Source organism: Panthera onca, chromosome C1 (genome assembly GCF_046562875.1).
Source record: "Panthera onca isolate mPanOnc1 chromosome C1, mPanOnc1 haplotype 2, whole genome shotgun sequence".
Taxonomy (NCBI): Eukaryota; Metazoa; Chordata; class Mammalia; order Carnivora; family Felidae; genus Panthera; species Panthera onca.
This window is the reverse complement of record NC_138346.1, coordinates 93,254,112-93,277,226: the sequence shown is the minus strand read 5'-3', so window position 1 is coordinate 93,277,226 and position 23,115 is coordinate 93,254,112. Positions and strand designations below refer to the sequence as shown.

The following is a 23,115-nucleotide window of genomic DNA, read 5'->3' as shown; positions in this document are numbered from 1 at the left end:
GCCCATCAATCCCATCCCCCACCCATTTCCCTCCATCAACCCTCAGTTTTTTCTCTATCAGTAAGAATCTCTTGCGGTTTGTTTCCCTCTTTCCTCTCCCCCGCCCTCCCACATGTTCATCTGTTTTGTTTCTTTAATTCCACATATGACTAAAATCATATGGTATTTGTCTTTTTTTGATTGACTGATTTTGCTTAGCATAATACATTAGCTCCATCGTCATTGTTGCAAATGGCAAGATTTCATTCTTTTTGATGGCTGAGTAATATCCCATTCTATATGTGTACCACATCTTCCTTATCCATTCATCAATCAGTGCATATATGGGCTCCCTCTGTAGTTTGGTTGTTGCTGGTAATGTCGTTATTTTTCATAATGCTTTGCACAAGGTATAAGTGTACATGTGTGTTTTGCTAGAGTGAAATCACTTCACAGTTGCAGATAAAAGAGAACATACATTTTTAAGATGTATGTTCTTCATTATTTTATCATGATGCCTCTAACATTTTTTAAAATCCTTTGAAAGCTCATATCAAATTTCAGGGTTTTTTTTCCCCCTTAACAGGCACTTCATAATGTTGGTTACACCCTACTGTTTTTTTTCTTCTATTCTTTCAGCCTTTGCACACAAGACTCCTTCCCTTTGACTGTCCAGTCCTGCATCATGCCGAAAGACTGTGAAACCACTGAGTGGTCGTCTTGGAGCCCTTGCTCCAAGACGTGTCGTTCAGGAAGTCTCTCACCAGGATTCAGAAGCAGGAGCCGGAATGTGAAGCACATTGCTATTGGAGGTGGAAAGGAATGCCCTGAACTTCTTGAGAAAGAGGCCTGCATTGTTGAAGAACTTTTGCAGCCATGTCCCAGGTATTGTGCATTCTTTGGCATGAGTATTCAGTGTTCTACAAAACCTCATTTTATGTGGTGTAGGGATCTCAACAATAATAATAGTAGCTGTGATTTTTTTTTTAATTTTTTAACGTTTATTTATTTTTGAGACAGAGAGAGACAGAGCATGAACAGGGGAGGGTCAGAGAGAGAGGGAGACACAGAATCTGAAACAGGCTCCGGGCTCTGAGCTGTCAGCACAGAGCCTGACGCGGGCTCAAACTCAAAGACTGTGAGATCATGACCCGAGCTGAAGTCAGATGCTCAACCGACTGAGCCACCCAGGCGCCCCAGTAGCTGTGACTTCTAACTGTTGTGTCTTTACTCAGTATAGAGATCCATACTAAGCAGTCTAGCACAGTGCTTTAAGAGCATGGGTTGTGTTGATTCCCTGGGCTCTAATCCTATTTCTGTGATTTTCTAAATTTGTGAACTTCAGCAAGGAACTTAAGTATAGTGCCTTAGTTTACTCATTTAGCAGTACTAACCTCATCCAGAACCTGGCACATAATAATTGCTCAATAACCATTAGTTATCATTGCCTGACATGTCACACCTGATTTTTGTAACAAGTTAAGAGGCTATTCATAGCATCATCATTTTGTAAATGAGGCTGTTGTTGCTTAAATATTTTTTCATGTCACATAGCTAATGGGTGGTGACACCCCAGTTCTAATGCAGTTCTGTCTCTAAATGTTACTGCTACCCTATGAAACTGTTTCTAATATACAGCCCCTAATACATTGTCTAATGTATACAGAGTCAATCCCTAATACATGCTACCCTATGACATTGTCTCCAATGCAGAGAATTTTGAGAAAAACATTGACATAGATTAGTAGCTGTATTTTAATATTTTTATATTGTTTATATTTTGTCTGACTGTAGGTACGACCTTTGGTGAAGGCCTCCAGTATATTTTTCTCTGTGTTCTTGTATTATGGTAGGCCAAGTCTGATAATGACATAAGTCATTTGCAGCTGGCTATTCAGAAGTCTTTGGGGGACAAATTTGTGGTAATTCCTGCTGGACAGCTGCCCTGAGCTCTATCTGTTAAATATGTAGCTATTTTAGATAGACCTTTCCTATTGTTTTTTTGTAGTTTGTAGAATTTGAGAATCAGTTCCCCAGTGAAAAGTAAAATGAGGCAAAAATATATCTTCTTGTAGCAATTAATCTAACAGTCAAACTCAACAGGCATTATTGATGAGCTTAGCTATTTCTTGCACCTGAAATAATGTGTATATCGGGTGGGGCAGGGGTAGAGGAATATAGGGACAAATGCCTGTTGTCAGATTCTTAGCCACTCACTTCCTCCACTTCACCATTGAAATCAGTGTGCATTCAAGTCCTCACATACTGATTGTTCATTTTTTACCAAGTTGACCCCTTAGATTCATATCATTCTGTACCTCAGAAGCAGAAGAGATAGATGTAGTTTATTATCCTTTACAGATTAACTTACTGTCTCACAGAATTCTCCCTAGTTGTGTGAGTATGTGTCCAGTCTTTAAAAACACTGATATTAGGGGGTGCCTGGGTGGCTCAGTCAGTTACGTGTCTGACTCTTGATTTTTGGGTCAGGCTGTGATCTCACAGTTGTGAGATGGAGTCCACATCAGGCTCCATGCTGGGTGTGGGGCCTGCTTAAGATTCTCCTACTTCTCCCTCTGTCCCTCCCGTGCTCACAGTCTTACACTCTTTCTCTCTCTAAAAATAAAATGAAAACACTGATATTAAGGGACAGCATGGGATTTGGAAATGACATAAAGCCTGAGATCTTTGTTCTTTTTGATTTTGGGTAGACCTGGATCAAAATTATATTACCATCATTTATTAATTGTGTGTTTTGGGGAAAGCTATACAACTTCTATAAGACATTTCCCTTTTCAATAAAATGTGTCTAATTATACTGCCTGTGTTGAGGGTTGTGCAGATGAGGTATGTAAACTGTCAGTCTCAGTACTCAGCACATAGAAGCACTACCAAGATGGCAACCCTTATTGTTGCTGTTTGGAGGTGTGTTCATTTCCTCCAGAAAGAGACTACCTCCTTTCCTTTGAAGGCATACTATGGTAATTTAAAGAGGTAGGAAATTATTTCTTCTGGGTAATGTGAAATCTTTTTCACTATGGAGGCCTAATTCAGAAGGGTTCTCAATATTAGGCTTCTAGGAATAGAATCTGGGTTTAATGATGAAATAGACATTGATCCCCTTTTCCTTCATTCCTTACATGAAATGGCTAGTGACCTCTTCCAAATGTTAATTTATAGACATCCTTCCATTTTTACCTCTATTTTCTGTGTTGAAATGATTACAGTTTTCTTAGAAGTCAGAACAATTTCTCTCTGATGATCATGAGAAAGTTGAGTTGCATCTGTATTTGTTAAATAATGGCTACTTTTTATTGAGTACCTACTGTTCACCAATAACTATATCAGAAATTTAACAAAGATTATTTAGAAGAACATAAAATTTCTCATCAAAATAGGATAGTTTTGAGAGTAAAAGGGATGCAAACTGATGTTGTTCATATTGAAGTCTATTTGGCTCAAAGTCAGTATTCTTTCCATTACTTTCATGATAGTTGTAGTGAAGACACATACACAGATAAAGGTATATATACACATATTCATGTGTTTATATGTATCATTTTTTCCCAACAAAATAGTGTGGAATGGTAATAATTCAAGATGCATCCAAGATGAATTTCTTTATTGTTCTTCATTTGATTGAACCTTAACATCTGAAAATAGATGTGACAAATTTCATTGGCGATGGACCTGACCTTCTAGTTCTGCTGTTTGGAAACATTACTTAGTTTGACATTTTTTAAAAACCTTCTCAAATGGTGAATTTGTAGGAAATATGAATCTTGGAAAAGTCACTGAATACCAACCTGTGTTTCCTAGGGAGAAAGGTATGTTAGTGACTGATTCCAGGAGAATGCATAAATAACAACAAAATTAACATTGGCTGACATTCTTATTTGTCTGAAATCTGAGCTGTGGCATCTACCACAGGAAAGCACAAAGGCTGCGTACTAACTTTGGTTTCTAGTGCGACATGGTGATTAAAATTCATTGTGAACAAGGGAAATGGAAACAAAAAGTCTATTAGGGAACAAAAATGTCCATTTCTCCTTTCCCAGAATTCATGAGCAAGTCATATATATCAAGCAATCCAATTCACCATATTTCTCCCCAGCAGGAAAATGTACATTTCTGTGACTCTTCATGGTGCTTTTCTAAAGTCTCTCAGAATGCCGTTTGGCTTTAACTTTCCACCATCTTTGCTATAGGAAACATGCTCATCCATTCAATAAATGTACATTGACCTCTTGCTATGTGTCGAGTTTGTGATACCTCAGAGAACAAAATAGTCAAAAAGTCAACAGTCCTCTCCTTGTCATGGGGCTTAAATTTTAGTGAAGGTACATCAAATAAATATAATAAATAAAATAAGCTATATACTGTGTGCATGAGCTATGAAAAAAAATCAGACATTACAGTAGGGTTGCTGGGATGCTGGGATGTGGGGTCAGCTCAGGTTACAGAATTAAACAGAGTCATTACAGTTGCCTCATTTGAACTGGTGGGGGACTTGAAGGAAGTGAGGAAATTAGCTTTTAAGTAATTAGGGGAAGAATACTCCAAGAAGAGGGAAGAGCCAGAGAAGTACCATAGGTCCTGCATATTAATACTGCTGTAAAAGTTCTTTAGCTACATAGCTTTGGGGCTATTCGTCTCACCAGCTAGACTCCAGCGGTAAACATTTTAGCTCTAAACACTACGAGTGCCAATCCCTGAGGCATGATCCCATGAAAGGAATGGTAAGTAAGAGAAGCCCATTCCACAAGTGCTCTCTGAGACCAGAACATCTTGGTAGTTCCTTGGGGCAACCAGCTTACGTAAACTTGAAAAGAGACAGAAGCTAGTCTGTTACACTAACATAGGAAATTATACAACTATAAAGAAGTTAGTGTAGTACAGCCTTAGGTTTGTTTCAAGAGTATGGTTTTAACCAAGACATGTATAGACTCCAAGAAACCCCTTCCTTCAGCATTCGGGCTACTTGTAGGTTTATGTCCATTCCAACGTAACATTAAGCACTCACACTGTATATTGTGAGGTGGGAATAGAAATGAGAGATATGGGATAAGTCTGCTTGTCACTTGTCATCTTTTCTCTGGGTGTGTTTATCTCCTGCCATTGGGCATCATGACCTTAGGCACTATGCTATTCTCTACCTCAAAACATTGAAAGATATGTGTTTTATAAGCTACCTTGGTACTTGTGTTTTTTCTTATGTCCTGATTAACATCTGAAGTATTCGATCCTACATCTGAACTAAGAGGATGGTGAAAATCATTCTAAGACTGTAAATAAGGTGGCCCCGTTTACTAGATAGCATAAGGAAAGTTTTATTTATTTATTTATTTATTTATTTACTCACTTACTTACTTATTTATTTTTATTTTTTGAGAGAGAGAAAGAGAGAAAACAAACAGCAGAGAGAAGGGGGCAGAGAGAATCCCAAGTGGGCTTCACACTGTCAGTGTAAAACTTGATGCAGGGCTCAAACCCATGAATCATGAGATCATGACCTGAGCTGAAAACAAGTGTGGGAAGCTTAACTGATGGAGCCACCCAAGCAGGCACCCCAGGGAAGTATTTTAAATGCTTAATGTCAGATAACTGAGGCACAACCTGATGCCGGAACAGCTGTGACTCCAGATCCCTTGTGTTTATGTGGAGAGCCCATTAGGCTGAAGATACCATAACAGACAAACATATTGAAAAGTGTCAACACCTTTCCTGGAAATGACACCTCAGATGACCTACCAGCAACTTTCACCACTTCACCAGGAGACAACAATTTTCATGCAAAAAAAAAAAAAAAAATGGCTGTTCTGTCTCTTAAATGATCATTTAGAATTTGAAATTGAATAGAAGACAGCAGTATTAAAAGGTGACAGTGACCGATGTAGATTAAAACTCCCAAGAAGATCTTAAGGCAGAAGCTGTGTGGTTGATCCTATTACATATACTGTGATATTACTGCACAGAAAAGCCAATTTGTAAAACATTGTTTCACTGTTTGGGTCTGACACTGAATAGATTGGCTCTCATGATCCATCTGTCCTTGTCTCTGGTATGCATGAATTTATCCTTATTATGATCTATCTGTGCACACTCACACTGAGAAATGTGTCTGGGTCTCCTGCAGCCTACTTTGATTTCTCTGTACAACACCCTTCGTCCACAACCCATGACCAGCCTGATTCTCCCTAACATCTCTTTTAGGCACTCCACCCAACTTTAGATTTTCCAGAAAAAATTCCTTTTCCTTGAGAAAACTCTGGGGATTAGTTGACAGATCTTTGTAGATGATATTGAAACCAGGGATAGAGCTAAGGAAAAGGATGGCAGGGAAAACTTTGCTTGATTATTGGCTTTCTTTGCCCATTGGAATTCTGTAAGTGCTGGAACAGGGTTGCTATGTTGTGAAGAGATGTTTGTCCAACACCTGCTTCAGCCTGTCACTGTTAATTTCTAGAGAATTCAGGAGACTGAAAACGTTCAGTCTTTGTTCACTTAGTTTGTGCATATTAAGAATCTTGTAAAAGATCTTCTTTGACTTATGATGGAGTAACCTCTCAATAAACCCATGGCAGGATGAAACGATTGTAAGTTGAAAATGCATTTACTATACCTAACCTACCAACCATCATAGCTTAGCCTTACCTACCTTAAATGTGTTTAGAATGCTTACATTAGCTTATAGTTGGGCAAAATCATCTAACACAAAGCCTATTTTATACTAGTACTGAATATCTCATGTAATTTATTGACTACTGTACTGAAAGTGAAAAACAGAATGGTTGCATGGATACAGAATGGTTGTAAGTGTATCTATAATTTACCCTTGTGATCACATGGCTGACTGGGAGCTGCAGCTCATTGATCACGAGAGTATCAGATTGCATATTGCTGGGTGGAAAAAGATCAAAATTCAAAGTATGGTTTCTACTGAATGTGTCTCACTTTCACATCATTACACAATCAAAAATTTGTATGTTGAACTAGAGCACCCAGAACATGATTACCATATCCTTTAAGAATGTTTATAATAGTTGGTAATGTTCTTACAAATCATCCCATATGTAGGGATGTTTATTTACTTTTTTGTTTATTTACTTTTTTCCTCTACCTTCGAGTGGTTAGCACCTATAAAAATGCCTGGCTCATAGTAAATGCTCAGCAAACAATGAATGAATGAGTAAATGTTCAAATGTAGGGTAGTTCCAGAACAATATTATGCACATGGTACTTTCTTCCATGATTTTACTTATTATGTAATATGTGTGAAGGATTTAGAGTGATTTCTTATAAAGAGCAGCCGAAACTGACATCATCAAGGAGATTAAATAAGAACAACTACCCAGGGTAGGGATGGACACATGAAGCTTGATCTGATATTGTGCCCAATGGCCACCTTTCTTCTGCTAACAGTGTGCCTGGTTTTCCAGATAAGAAGTTTCTATTTTCATTCGGTTGTAAGAGTAGCTTCAGAAAGGGTGAGAAATGAGATCACAGTCTCAGTTTGTAAAAGTTTGCCTTCCAGAACAGAACGGCATGAATATCACCTACCATATCTCCTGAATCTGCTGTTGATCATCTACCACAGTGCAAACAAGCACTCTGTACCTAATAGGAACTCAGTACATTTTTTAAATGAATTCATGGATTCGTTAAGGATGATTTTTGTGTTGTTGTTGTTAACTGTTTTGATTAAACAGCTTGAGGAATAAAGGAGTGATGACCTGGAGCCCTCAGGAGACTGTGTGTTAGATAAGAAACAATGGTTTCAAATATCTGTAAATTGTTTCAACAGAAGAAGACAGATGCTTTATTGAATCTATCTTTTACTGGTACATATTTTTTCATGAGTCCCTATTGTGCCACTTGAAGTTCTTTGGATGGAAGATTTGTTCCCCTGTTAGTGTAAGAAAAGTTAACGTACTGCTAAGTGCTGTGCATAGTGATAGAAGTCTATTAATAATACATATGTGGAGTTTGGCTGGCAAAGCCAGCTGCTGAAGGGCAAAGAGCTTTGCACTTCAGAGTAGCTTTCCATAATCAATAGTCTCACTGTATTCAATAAAAAATTACTAGAGCATAAAATATATAAAGCTTGATCTGTTCCCTTTATTTTGGTCGTCTGTTCAGCAAAAAAAAAATGACAAGTTAATTCTTTTCTAAATGCATTTACAACTTTAAAAGGGCAACAGACATTATCATAAATTAGTCATGCTGCAGTACACTGATTTTTAATATACACACATTTAATTTGAATACCTTGCACTAGGGCTTCAATTCCAAGAGTGTTTGCAAATCTATATGTGCTTAGTCAAAACATGACCATTAACTAATGCAATTATTCTTTCAATCTGTCATCATTAAATCGCTTAAGATTCTGTTCCATGTTGCTTTGCTTTAAATCCAAGTCTTTAGTAGGAGAAAAGAAATCCACACGTTAAGCAATTCTAAGCCTTGTGAAACTGATAAAGCATACATTCTAAAGGGCAGAGGTTGCTATAAAACTCTGATGGTCCTGCCATCCTGTTGCTATTAGAATCACTTTATGTCACATTAGTAGGATGGAGGTCTTTTAAAAAGAGTTGCTAATGTGCCTTCTTTTCTAATTTTGTCTTTGCTAATTTATGATGTCTCTACTCATTGCTTCATAGCAATAAGTTCATTCCTTACTCCTTCTGCTATCCCCCTTCTGTTTGAAGAATAGTTTAAGTACAGGATTCCTTGAGTTAGACAACATCACTGTCTGGAAGACAAGCTGGTTATCTTGGCAAATGAATTTCAGGGCCTCAAATCACTTTTCCTAGTCCACAATTTGTCTCCTATATCTCTTAATGGGAATATGTATTTCTGCCATTAGAAATTTCTTTGACTTAATCTTGGTTTCTTCTTTTAAGCTGCATATACTTCTTTAGAATCATAACATATTTAATGTTAACATTTTCAGTATTTATTTTATTCCAATATAGTTAATATACAGTGTTTTATTAGTTTCAGGTGTAGAATATAATGATTCAGCAATTCTATACATCACCCAGTGCTCAGCATGGCAATTAAACTTGTAACTTTTAATATGTATCATGTGAATATACTTATTGACCATTTCCTAAAAGGAGACTTAAATTATAGGGACCATATAAGAATATTGGGCAATGAGTTTCAGGCATGGGAGAAGGATTTGGAAAACAGATTCTAGAAAGTAAATGAAGAAAAACTGAGTTTCTCAGTTAAAATACATGGTTTCCCTGATGTCTGGGTTCTTGTCCCCTTTTCTGGGCTGTCTCATTTAAGAATTCATTGCCAACACACTGTGGTGCTAATACTTGGGGAAAAATAATTTGGAATCATTCTTCACTCCTCCCTTTCTCTCTCATCTCTATCTAATCCATTGGAAGGCTGTCCCTACCTTCATAGCATATCCAGAATCTGGTCACTTCTCACCACATTCACTATGACTGCCTCAGTTGAAGCCACCATCATCCTTCCTAGATGAGCAAAGCCTTCCAAATTTGTCTCCTTCCTTCACATCCCCCATAGTCTATTCTTCACTCAGTAGCCAGGGTGATCTTTAAAACTTTAAATCACACCATATTACCGTTCTCAAAACTCTGCAATGATTTCCTGACATATCTAGAATAACACTCACAGTCCTAACTCTGGCCTACTATGTTCTTTATAGACTGGCTCCTGACTACTCATTTTCTCTCCCTCTTATCCTAACCCACCTGACCCAGCCACACTGGCTTCTGCGATACCCTAGAGAGTGCCAAACACTCGGTCTCTTGGAAACTTTGGATGTGCTCTTCTCTGCCTAGAATGCTCCCTGACCGCTCATTCCCTCATGTTCTTCAGGATTCTGAAGACTTCCCTGGTCATGGCACGGAAATAGCTCTTTCTCTTCTCAAGGTCAGGGGCTTTGTCTTGCCTACTGCTGTGCATTTCTATTGTCTGAAATCTTGCCTGGCACATAATTGGAGCTCAGGAATTATTTGTTGAAAGAAAGGATTAATGAAAATGTGGTTGTGTAAGTGATTCCCTTACTATTTGGGCAGGCCTCTTTCTTTTTCTAGGGAGTCCTTCTTTCTAGCCCTCCCCCTGCCTTCAGGCTCTCATACGTATCTTTATGTTAACTAGAATGCCCTTGCATCAGCTCTTTTCCTTGTGCATTCAGTATTTGAGTTATCAGCATTCCCATTCTCAGAGGGTGGGGTTCCAGAGTGGTTGGAGGTGTGCTCTCTCACTAGTTAGTAGTGAGGACATTGGAGCTGTTTTCACATGAATGGATCATGACAAGTTTACTTAACACTCTAATCAGTAGGGAGCAACATGGAGAGTTTGATTTCAAGCCTAAAGTTACCTTCTTTAAGGTTTAATGGGAATTTTAATTTTTATAGTTAGGGATCCTTTAATTTGGCTTATATATTATTTCTCTTTTTTTAAATTATATCCTGAAAGCACCAAAACTTGACCCTAATTACCACAGTGCTCTAATTATAAGTTGGCTGTAAAATATTCTCAAACTTTATTTTTGTTTGAGACTGAAAGAAAAAAATATATATATAGGCAGTATAAAACATTATCAGTTAGTTGTCACTGGCATTATCTTTGCCACCAACAAAAAGAGATTTTTTTTTTTTTTAGTCCAGAACCCACTTCCTCAGACCAAGACCAACATTTACTTGTCCTCATAAAGGCAGGACAGGTAGCTACCTATTGCCTACTGAACTTATTTTCAGTATCCTTTGATCGTGTTTCATTGGTTTGCCATTCGCTATTTTAATCTACCTGCCATTTCATTAAAGAAAAATAAATCTGACATTGAATCTTGCTCTTCCAATTACTTATGACCTTGGAAGAATTACTTCTTTTTTATTCCAATTATCCCATCTGTAAAAGCAGAAATAATATTTTCCTCAGGGTTTGTTGGGACACTTTAATGAGGTAACACACCTATTTTTGTTATTGGAGTGCCTGGCACAGAGTAGGCATACAGAAGGTATTGGTTGTTGTTATTATTACTTGAAGGCCATGTCATGATACTCTAGTAGTCCAAATAAATTAATGCCTTGGCTGTTGTGTTCAGACAGAAACTTTGAAAAAAGCAAATGGATCCTCCACAGTCACATTGCTAAGGGGCCATGAGGATTGACTAATGTCTTTCATTCCATGGCTGTCTACTTGAGGCATTTCCACAATCAATTAAAAATGTTTTGTGCCCACAGGAGGTAGGACTCTGGCCTTTGAGACTCCCCATATTTCCCTCCTAAACAGAAGGACAAAATGAGGGTGTGTTAAAAGGCATCAGAATTTGGAGAGAGAGGTGAAAAAGGCCTGTTCTTTGACAGGGACTTCACCATTAAAGATAGCGTCCCAGGCAGTCTGGATGCCATCTTGTCCAGAGGCTGGAGGACCATTGCTGTAACAGCTTCTAAAGGAGAAAGTGAGTACCAGTTAGCCAAAAGGACTCCTTTGATTTCTCATTCTGTCAGTTCCTGGAGACACTTCCCCAGGTTGATAGAGTTTGGACATTCAGTTTTCATGGTTGCAGGGTGATTTGTGACTACACATAGATAGGGCTTTCGAAAAAAAAAAAATAAAGAGGATGACAAGAGACTGTGAAAGACAGATTTTAAAAAGGAATATAGGAGTCCTTACCTGGTGATCATTTTCCCTCTGCCACTTGCTTGTCTGGTATTTTCTCTGAGGTGATAAACAATAGCAATAGTGATAAATGCCTTATATTTCTTTAGAGAATTTGTTGTTTGCCAGTGAATGGAATTTGGGTGTTGTTGGTTAATGAGCTACCAACAGGGTTTTTGTTACTTTACATAAAACCATAGTCATTAAACTTTTCTTCTCATTTTTCTCCATAATGACTTCCAAAATTCCTCCATTGCTAATTCTTCTAGGGTCATGATAAATTAATTGAAAAAGCTATTTATACAGCGTGACCCATTCCTTTCAAACAAGCAAAAAAATTGCTGTGACTTGCTGTAATTCTGAACTCTATGTTTCTTTTATACTCTGCTGAACTTTGGTTGCTGGAAGTTAGGCCATAGTATTCCTGGATCTCTAATGTTAGGACTTGAGGAAATCAATGAAGTCCTCATACATAAAATGTTAATGTGTGTGTGTGTGTGTGTGTGTGTGTGTGTGTTCTGTGGCAGCAAGGGGCAAAACCTGCATGTAGAAGGACAGAAGCAGAAAAGGAATTAACATTTACTGAACATCTATTCCATGCCATGTTCAACATTTGGTATTATTATGCCCATTTTAAAGATAGGAAAACAGAAGTGGGCCACGGTTACATGCCTAGTAAGTGGCAAGGCACAACTCAGCTGTAAAGCATGCCTGTTGTCTATACCACACTGTTCCCTTTTTTGCCTACCTTATTTGTTAACTATATCATAGGAGGCTTCTACTCAGCTACTGTTATCTGTCCCCCTCCTTAATGGCCAGAAGCTCTTTGCCTAGGGGACCTTTGGAGGAAAGGGATCTGAAGTGAGACCTTGGTAGCCATCCATCCCAACAAACCCTTACCTCATTGCATTTTGCCCTGGAATACAGAGCCATCTGCCCTGGACTCAGGGGCATGAGGGAGAAGCTTTCTGCTTGAGTGAACATGGAGAACAGGGTGAGAACTTTGAGTGAGGAGAACAGGCTTCAGAAGTTTGCCTCTGGAGAAGACCTACCTTTGGAAATAATCAAACTTTTCTCAGTCTGTCACTCCCAGGAATTGGAAACAGGTTATTGTCTGTATCGTGTGCATAAGCAGAACCTGCACTGCGCACCCAAAGTCTTGTCCAGCCTACTGACTTACTTTTTTGCCTGGGAGAACCATGTGAAAATGAAGTGGGGAGGCAGAGGGAGAAGAGTTGTGTCACAGTGAACCCCCCAGGATTGTCCAAATTCTTTTCCTACAATGCGCTTTTTATAAGACTTCATGAGGGGCTCCTGGGTGGCTCAGTCGATTAAGCATCTGACTTTGGCTCAGATCATGATCTCACGGTTCGTGGGTTTGAGCCCAGCATTGGACTCTGCACTGACAGCTCAGAGCCTGGAGCCTGCTTCAGATCCTGTGTGTGTGTGTGTGTGTGTGTGTGTGTGTGTGTGTGCATGTCTCTCTCTCTCTGCCTCTCCCCCTCTTGAACTCTCTCTCTCAAAAATAAATAAACATTAAAAATGTTTAATTATAAGACTTCATGACTGTCAGGTTTTCAAGCTTTTTTAGAATTATGACATTCATTGTGAAGGGGTTTGGTTATTATTAGGTTTCTGAGAGATTTGCTTTATTATTTTGATGTCTGTGACTTGACTTCTATTTTACTCTAGTCTCTGTAAGGCCAGTGTTTGGGTGACACACACTCATTTTTATCGCTTTTTTTTTTCCGTTTAAGTAGTCACAATGCTGAGAAATTTTTCCTCAAATCTGAAATGGGACAGCAGTTACAAGAATGTTCTTAGGTTTTGTTCATTGTTGTAGAAGTTAATGAGTCTATTGGTATTTATGTGAATGCTATAGGGTTCTATTAATGATGTGGGCTTGAAGAATGTTGTAATAACCCACAAAAGGAAATTCTGTCTGAAATAATTCTCCAGGTCTGAGTGCAGTGCTGTTACGATTGTTTGTTTTCTGCAAGTTGTGTTCAAACTCCGTTGGGTTTCTTCCCCGTATCTGTATGCATGCGTGCATGTGTATGTATGTGTGTCTATTAGTATGTATCTTAACCAGTTATAAACCAGGAAGAATATATTATTAAGTCAGTTTAAATAACAGCATGTCTGCATATATAAAACACTCATCAGTTAAATATAGTGGTCACACTGATAACTCATTTTTAGTATGTATATCGTTATGCTAATGGGGTCAAACAAGTTGAAATACTGTCCTGTATCAAGAAGGTTGAAAAGTTGGTCATCCCTATCCATTTAAAATCATATATCCCAACTCCACACATTCACACACTACTCTACTATCTTTAAAAGGCCAACTTCCACATAGTCATCCAGAAGTTTGTGAAGTGTTATCCCATGAAAAGTTCGGCTGCTATGGAACAGGCTCATTGGGTTTTCACATCCTTCGTCTGATTCTTCACTCTCTTACAGTACCTGGGATGAGGCACATCCCCTGTGTATCCACATTTCCTTTCTTCACTCCTCTTATTCCATACTGCCACCAGGAGAGGCTGCTGTGATTTTTTGCTCCTAGGAAATAAAAGGGATTTAGTATCAAAACCAATTGACTTTAAAAACGAACAAACAAACAAACAAAGCCAATTGACTTTTTTTTTAATCTATAGGTGAAGATTTGGCCCTAGAATGATTATTACATGCATATGATATTGTGACTTAAGTTTTCTTTAGAATATTATATTTTCCTTACTTCTTCTTCTTTTAAATAAATCAAACCAAACAGGTATTCCTGGAGGACCTCTGAATGGAAAGAATGCCAAGTCTCTCTTCTCCTCGAGCAGCAGGACCCCTACTGGCCTGTGACAGGACCCGTTTGTGGAGGTGGGATCCAGACCCGGGAGGTGTACTGTGCCCAGAGCACGCCAGCGTCCACCGCACAGAGGGCCAAGGAAGGTAGGCAGCCAGTTCCAGGGACAGATGGTGCAGCTGACTGGAAGGGAATCAACTTTAAAGCTATCTCTGCATATTATTCTTGACATAATGGACCCTCAGCACTCACAGGTTTAGTATTTGTTTTGTTGAGAATTTGCAAACCAGTCCTAGGTTCTGCTACTTGTAATAATTGGCAATAGTTAGAAATAATAGCAATAATAATAACTTCAGCCTCAAAGGATCGTTGTGAAAATTAAATGAGAGCATATACCTAAGAGCTGTAGCAAAAATGAATTGCTATAAGCTAAGGGGCTGGTAGGTTGGAGTGAGTAATCAGTCATGAATTAGTAGCATTCTTTTTTCGTTTTCCTCCCAAGAGTGCTGTTTGGGTGAATTTGTGGATGTGGGAGTTTCTACAGGCCTATCACTTTCAAATGTCATGGATCCACTATTTTACTGGCATATTTTAAATAATGTGAAAATGAGAAGGAGACAGAGGAGGAGGGAAAACAGCCTTCTCCATAGTAGACTCTCTGACAGGCATGCACAGCCTTAGCAGTACCCCATTTGTTTTAGAGTTCGAGACAGTGATTACATATAGGGACTGAAAAACCAGCCCAGGTTTATTTCAGTCCATTGGCTGAAACGCCAAAAGTGAGCAGGAATGCTTCCACTCTAGAAGAACGTGTGGCATCGCAGCCACATTGGAGGACATGGCAGTTCTCTTTGCAGAAGTAGTCGAGGTGGGAATGTTTCCTTGACTGTGCACATAAATTCCCTACTGTAGAAGGCAAGATGCATGCTTTCTTGGTATGGAAATGCATCTATTTTACCCCGTAAAGCTTTTCATACCAGGTACATTTTTGTGTGTGACATGGCCTCTCAACATTCCAGAGGCATCTCTGACCATAACCTTGGATAATTTAACTTCTCAGTTATAGAGGGATCATCTTAACAGAACCATTAGAGTTTGCTTCAACAATTAAAATTACAGTGTCACATTTACAGAGCTAGAGTTATTTTAAAAACAGTAATTAAATTTTCTTCCTTATCTAATGTCACATTTGGAAAGTGACAATTTACACACTTTCTGTTCCAGGGTAGAACGTGACTATGCTTACTTTTCTGACTTTGGACGAACAGAATTTAGAGAAAGAGCTCTAGAATATTCTTTAAGACCTTGGTAATTTTTTTGTTCCACCTTGTCGTTTCTTGTCTTTACTGTTGTCTATAGTACTAGGGTTTTCGAGGGTCAGCAAGTGCATTAAAGACGTGGTATAGCTTACTACTTACCTTGGTAGTCATTAACAAAGGCTTTCTTTTGCTTTTGTATAGGAGTGAATGAGAGAGATTGGTCAGCTATTACTTTCCTTTCTCATAAATGCCTTAATTTCCTACTGTTATCATTTATAGATATACCTTGAGACCTCTGGCAACAAAAGAATTTCTTCTTGGTTCAAGTTAAACACAAGATAATAATTGAATTGCTATTGTAATGGACCAGTGAGTGTGTTTGCCCAATTAAAGAGGAAAAATTTAAATATTTCTAACCTTTTCTGCTAATGCAATAATAAAGGCCAAAATTGGTGACAGTTTTTGCATCAGTTTCTGTGAACATCACATTTTTTTTTTTTATGTTAGACTGTAGAGGGAAAAGGAAGTTTAATAGCATTGATTTTGAGAACTCTTTTCTCAATGACAATTGACTTTCCCACAGGTTAATTTTTCCTTAAACTCTAGGATACTCTGTTCAATCTTTGGACTGAAATTGCTTGACTTTTCTTCCCTACAAAATCCCACCATCTGCTGTGAGTTAGCTGCTCTGCATTTCAAGAACCTGATCTTAGGGGAACACAACCCTGGGGAAAACACCACAACCACCAATGAATAAAAACAAACAAACAAGCAAACAAAACCACACCAAAATAAACAACAACAAAAAATCACCAATCCCAAAACCAAGACCCATTTCCATGGATCTCTTATGTAATAGAATGAAATCAAATCTAGATTCCGGAGTAAAAAAGAAAAATGCTAATTCTCCCCCAAGGGCCTCCTAGTTTCTTGTATATGCTTGATGTTGAGGCTGAATTCTGACTTTGATACAGTTCTGTCGGTGACTTCTTAGTGGTGTCCCATTCCCCATTTGACCTCAATTCATGGTGCTTATAGAAATGGCATAATATCTATGGCATATTTAACTGGTTCTTTTGTTCAGTGTTCATGTGATGTTTTAAAGGCAGCCAAAGTAGTGCTATAACAATCAATATGAGAAGCATTACCTGTAATAGGAGCCAAGCCAATAGAATTGGGAATGAAAATGTAGAAAAATATTTATGATTTTGTTTACCAGTTATTATTGTAGAGAGAATTGTGCTTCTCTTTTATAATTCAGAAATACCAGCAAGAGTGATGCTTACCTGTAAATCTGAAAGTTTGGTTTAGAGAGAGCACTTTCTTCTTGCCCTTTTCCGAAATGAAATTAAAGCCACTCAGCCTGCATTCAAGCATAGTTTCTCAGGAGATAAAACATTGAGATAAAGAACACACCTTCAAAATCTAATAAAGACTGGGAGGTAGTTATTTTCCATTCATGAAAACATGGCCTAGAAACTGAGATATCAACAAATTCGGAGTGAAATGACATAGAGATAGAATGTATTTATATGGTGAAGAAAAAATACCCCCCCCCAAAAAAAAACTAAATAAAAAATTTGGAGAAAGTATTGGTATGGCTGTAGTTAAGAAGAACACTTCCTGAATTTTTTTCTTATTTCAGATTCATTATTTGACATTAAATGGACACAGTTCTTTTAAGAACGGGACATCAATTGCATCCTCCACTCCAGTAAGATTAAATAGTTCTTGAAAGTCTTATGTCTTTATCATTTTGGACCCAGAGTTGACATAAGGAAGTATATGGTCAGATAAGAGAATGTATCCCGAAATGCCAAGTAGTGTATAGCGACTTAGTGCATTTTGGGTCTCAGTAGCGTATGGAGACTTAAATGTTTGAGTTGCAGGCTTTAATTTTGAACTGTATAGAATTTTGATAAGCCACATAAATGTTGCTCCAAGCTTCCAATTTGTTAAATTATTTTTAAATCTATTGACTGGTTGAGTAAAAGGTAGATGAAAATCACACATTCTTTGGTTTTTTTTCAAAAATAATTTGTTAAGTAGCAACTATGTTTTAGGTTATGTACAAGACACTCATATGAAGGTGCTTCTCATTAAATTACAGGTTTTAAAAAAATTTTTTTAATGTTTATTTATTTTTGAGAGACAGAGAGAGACAGCATGAGCGGGGGAGGGGCAGAGAGAGAGGGAGACATAGAACATGAAGTAGGCTCTAGGCTCTGAGCTGTCAGCACAGAGCCCAACGCGGGGCTCGAACTCACCAGCCATGAGATCATGACCTGAGCTGAAGTCAGACGCTTAACCGACTGAGCCACCCAGGTACCCCTTTACAGGTTTTTTTTAATTGGAACAACAGTTGAACTAAGCATTATGCTGTAGTGTTGTAAGTAATGTGTAAGTAAGTAAGTAAATAAGTAAGTAAGTATATATATAATGGCTAAAACCATTTAATGGTGTCTGAGAACCCTGAGGTTCTCAAAAGGAGGTAATGCTCAAAGAGTGTGTGGGATCATTAGGAAAGAATGCTCTAAGTGGGGGCAGAGGGGACATATGGAAAGGAACAGAGACATTTGTGTTCAACACATTTGTGTTGGTAGCATGTGAATTGGTGTGAGGGGAACACAGAGAATAAGACCTTCACAGTGACATTGGAAACCTAGGCCTTTGGGGCTGTTCTAGAATTAAGACTTTGTTTTTGAGAATATGGGTACAGCTTTTCTTTCCCCACAGCATGTTTTTAACAGAGAAGTCTCATATTCTTAACGGTATATAAGAATGTATAAATGTCAGTATACCAAAAGAATTCTCAGATATGCTCATGTCCTACTTGCACACTTATCTGATTATCCAAGAAGTTTTTAAGATATGAAATAAAGTAATTTACATTATGAACAGATGAACAGACATCCTAAGGGGCAATTGAAGGGGATATCTATTCCACCTTCATTTGAGGGCTTAGAAATGTCCTTTACATGTCTTTAGAAATTGGTTTTAAAGTCAATATGCTCATTTGGGTGTGAGAATAAGGTTTAAGGGAAACATGCACTTAGAACTTCCTTTAGTGTTGACTGGTAGAGAAGAAGTGTGTTTATAGCATTTTCTCTCTCTTCATGCTAAAAGAAAAGCAGAGATAACTGGATGAAATAATCTTTGCTGGTTAACAACAGGCTATTTGATGACAGTTCACATGAGACCAAAAGACAGAAGATAATTGGCCGGTAACCATTATACTTTGAAAAAAAACCCTCACTGTTGGGGTTATGGGTATAAGAGAAAGTCAGTGTATGTATACTTCAAATGTATATATATTTCAAATATTCTCTCCAAATATTTTCCCCAAAAGTGTGAAAGCCGAGATAAGTTTAGAAAAAGAGTATTAGATATTTAAAGGCAATTATGTTGCCAGGAGTTTAAATTGAGATTGGTTTTTACCTGTTCTGTTTCATTGTTTGTGTATCTCACTTTAGTGACTGTTTTAAAATCAAGTATAACAAATTTATCCTACTGTGATTTAGCAAATGTTTATTGAATTACTGTGCTTAGCAAAAATATTGAAGAGTTCTTACTTTAGTACTCATGAAATTATCAGGCTGTTCTTGACATTAAAAATGTCCTAATTTATTTAGCTCAAGGTATAATTCACATGATTGAAATAGGAATAGGAATTTCTCAAACTCTTTTACCAGTGACATTTCAGGTTTGCTAATCCTATTGCACTAAGCCCAGACCCCTGTTACAGAACATCCCTTTTTGCCTGATTTCTAGCCATTGGTATTATTGTCTTTGTCACAACTAGGCTTGTAAAGCCCTTGAAGACCATTTTTAGGGTCCTGCTTTGTATTCCCAAGTGCCAGAGCCCATCATAAATGGAAAATTGCAAATGTATATGCAATTCAAAATGAAAAGCTCATCAAGTGAGAGAGTGATGTATTAAGTTTTGTTGGATTCTTTTTGCTTTATGGGCAACGCAAAGAAGGAAATTGCTTTACTGTTAACAAAACCAAAATGATCTGCGGTTTGGATGTCAGCATTCCTTGTCAAGTCCAGGTGGTCCAGAGAGCCTGGAATGGAATCAGATAAAATGGAATATCTGAGAATCATGAAGTGATGGAAATGGTCCATGCGGAAAGATTGAGGAAGAAAGCAAAGGGGAAAACAAGGAGGGTCACTGGGGCAGGGAGATCATCTTGGACTGAAACAGTGAGTTTGCTGAGTGATCTTGGCCCATGACACTAGTTGATTTCTGAATAATTTCCAGAGTTAAATGTATTCCTTTTGTTCTCCAGAGAAAAGTGATTATGGATGCCATCAATGATTTTAAGTTATTTATGTCCATCAGTTTTAGTTTTGATTTTTAACAGTCTAGGAGGGGAGATGAGACAGTCAAAAAATAAGTACAGAACTGACATAACGATATTAAGATAAAATGAAAATTTTAGAGAAGGAGAGATTAGACCAGCAGGATGTGGGGGACATAGGATAGGTTCATGAGGAAAAGCTTTTAGTGGACTTAAAAGAAGGACAGGAGTTTAGACAGGTATTCATGTGAAGGCGAAAGAATCCCAAGAATCCCAAACAAACCATTGGAATAAAAGTACAGAAGTAGAAAGTCATAGAACATACTTAGAGCAAAACCAGTAATTAAGTTGGACCTGAATAGAGGGCAGCGGAAAGTAAGCAACGTGGGTTGAGGGTAGCCAGATAGGCTTCTAGTCTGTGATGTTAGGCCTTATGATAATCAGATCATGAGGTGGTAGGAATTACACTATTACCTTCTTTATCCCTGTACAACACCCTGAGCTTCAATAACTTTAACCTTTCTAGGCCTTGGGAAACAGTCTCTGACTGACCAGTGTCCTACAGTCTCCCCCGCCACCACCTCCCCCTCTAACACAAAGTTACTCTCTGGCTCTGGCGATCACCTGGATAACCCCTCTCTCTTAGACATTGCTCTTTTTGGGAACCTTTAAAGACCACATAGGGTCTCTGGTCCTCAGTGGTCAAAGCCCTGTATCTCTCACCTCGCTGTAATTGTTTGTGTGCACTGTTAAGCAGGCCACTACACAAGGTCAGGGACCATATCTGTTGTCCACTGTTATTTTCACAGCACTCAGCACCATCTCTGGCACATAAAAGATACTTGAATTCAAGTTTTGCCTCTTCGTATATTCCTTTACCACCTTCTTTCTTTCTCTTGGTTGATGCTCTACAAGCACATGGTAGCTAGGCCACTTTCAGACCTGGACAAGATGCCACATCGTGATGTGTGGAGTCTGGTTTCCTGAGGAGCAGCCGAAGGACTAGGTGTTGCAACCTGACAGTGGAGATTTGGCTCCTTAAGGTGTGAACCTCCACCAAAAGGAAACAGGATTTAGGAGGGAGCCAGGCTATTTCCAGTGCACCTGTATATTATTCCAATATATTCTTGCAATCCTCCCAGAGCAGTTCTGTTTTCCAAATACAGAACCTGCTATATATCTTTGGGGTTCAATACAAAATGGTAGTCAGCACTGCAACACATCACATAGTATTTCTTCATATTTTCTTAGCTTTGTGCCTCCCACTTTCTGTCACTGTCTCCTGACCTTGTAACTCCCAGATAAAGTATTAACACCTGAATTCTTATTGCAGGCTCTGCTTTCTAGAGACTCGGCCACAGCAAAACAATGAATATGTGTCCAAAGAAATATTAAAAGGCACTGTGTTTAGGGATTGACGATACTAATCTAGATGAGACCTGGTACAAGCCTGAAGTACGGTGGGGGCTGTAAACAACTCTTTTCACTTTTCATATTCTTTCTCTCTTCTCCCTCAACCTCATTCTTCTCCCTCTTCTTCTATATAATTTCTGTCTTCCTCATCATCTAATTTTTTCATTTCTTCCCCTTTCTCATTTTTTCCTCTTCTTTTCACTTTGCACATATCTCGAGAGCAGGAACAGTTTTAGCAACTGTAGTAGTCTTCACAGCAGTGAGCACATTGCCTGGCCAAAGGCAGATAAGATCTCAACGGGAATTTCTTGAACAAATGAATAACCCCCCTGCATATAGTCATACCATTCGGTTTTAGGCATTTCTTTTCACTTCTGAACAATTTTACCCTTTATTTCAATTGTTCACATACACCTGCACTTCATTAATGAACAGTTAGATTCTCCTTTTCAGGGCAAAAGATTGTATTTAGAAAAACATGCTGAGACTAGTGCATTTACAATCTTTAGTTGGGTGTCTTACTAAACTTCATTTTGTCAGCTGGATTAGATTTTTCTCGGACACCAAGCCAAGAGGTAATGAGGTTCCTCTTGGCAGCGCAATTTCTGAAACAAGGTTACTCCTTCCAAATCTGTTTCTCCATCCTTGTTGAATATGTGAATGCCCTGGCAAGTAGGATATAGAAGAACCATCTGCTTATTGTCCAACTGTTCCTGCAGGAAAGTTTCACAGTTTTCTCCTCCACTTAATCTAGTATTTAGCATTTTTCCATGTTCTACTCTGAACTTCTCATCAGGTTCTGTCCTCAAGAGAGGTGTTGCTTACTAAGACCTCTGTGTGCTTAAGATTGGTTAAATTACTCCTTGTGTCTTCTGGCCATTATTTCAGGCACACTGGGAGGGGGTGCAGGACCAATCCCCATGTCAATGAAAAAGCAAGAAAACCAGCTGAATTGCAGTGCTGCTTCTCATTCAAACATTCTGTGTGTCTCTATGTGGAATGCATAATCACAATTCATTTTATTCTTTTAGGAACTGTTTTTCTAACACTTTGATTCTATTTATGACTGTTGGTGAAAGGTATCCAAAGTGTCCCAATTCCTTCTAGACTCAAGACTCAGTACTGGACCCAGCTAGTTCTCTGTGAATAATACATAGCATTTTAAATTCAGTTTTCCAGATTGGACTCTTCATTATCCTGCTCAATCCCATATGAGACTCTTTTCCAGTGTTCCAGAATTAGGAAATTGTCTTTCTTCCTGCCAAGTGCTTATGCTAGAAACCCGGACAGCATCCTTAATATTTTACTGTCATTCACCTCTTTGCACACTTTCAATCTAGTATCACATTCTGTTAATTCTACTTCCAAATATATATTTATTTGTTTATTCTGTTTATTTCATCTATTTCCTCTTCTAGCATTATTTCTCACATGAACTGCTATAATAGTTTCCAGGCTGATTTTCCTCCTACTCTTACCCCTTCTACATTGAGGGGGTGTGTGCTTAATGTGGCTCAGCACGTGGGCTCTACAAACACACTACCTGGGTCCAAATTCTTACTCTCTCACTTATAAGCTGTGTAATCTTGGACAAATTCATTCTTTTACTTTTAATTTACTCATGTATTAAATAGAAATAATAATTCCTAGCTCATCAAATGAACACATACATACGCACACTTATACACCACTTAGAACAGAACCTTATACGATA

The 23,115-nt window shown here is 38.2% G+C and overlaps 1 protein-coding gene across 1 annotated transcript in view; it reads left to right on the top strand.

Moving 5' to 3' along the window:
• The window catches only part of THSD7B (thrombospondin type 1 domain containing 7B), an 860,293-nt gene that overhangs the window by 319,224 nt on the left and 517,954 nt on the right, over positions 1–23,115 (top strand). Inside the window, exons 4-5 of the mRNA XM_060626021.3 lie at positions 619–864; positions 14,402–14,571. Coding sequence (XP_060482004.3) covers positions 619–864; positions 14,402–14,571 — 416 coding nt within the window. The remainder of the gene's footprint in view (positions 1–618; positions 865–14,401; positions 14,572–23,115) is intronic.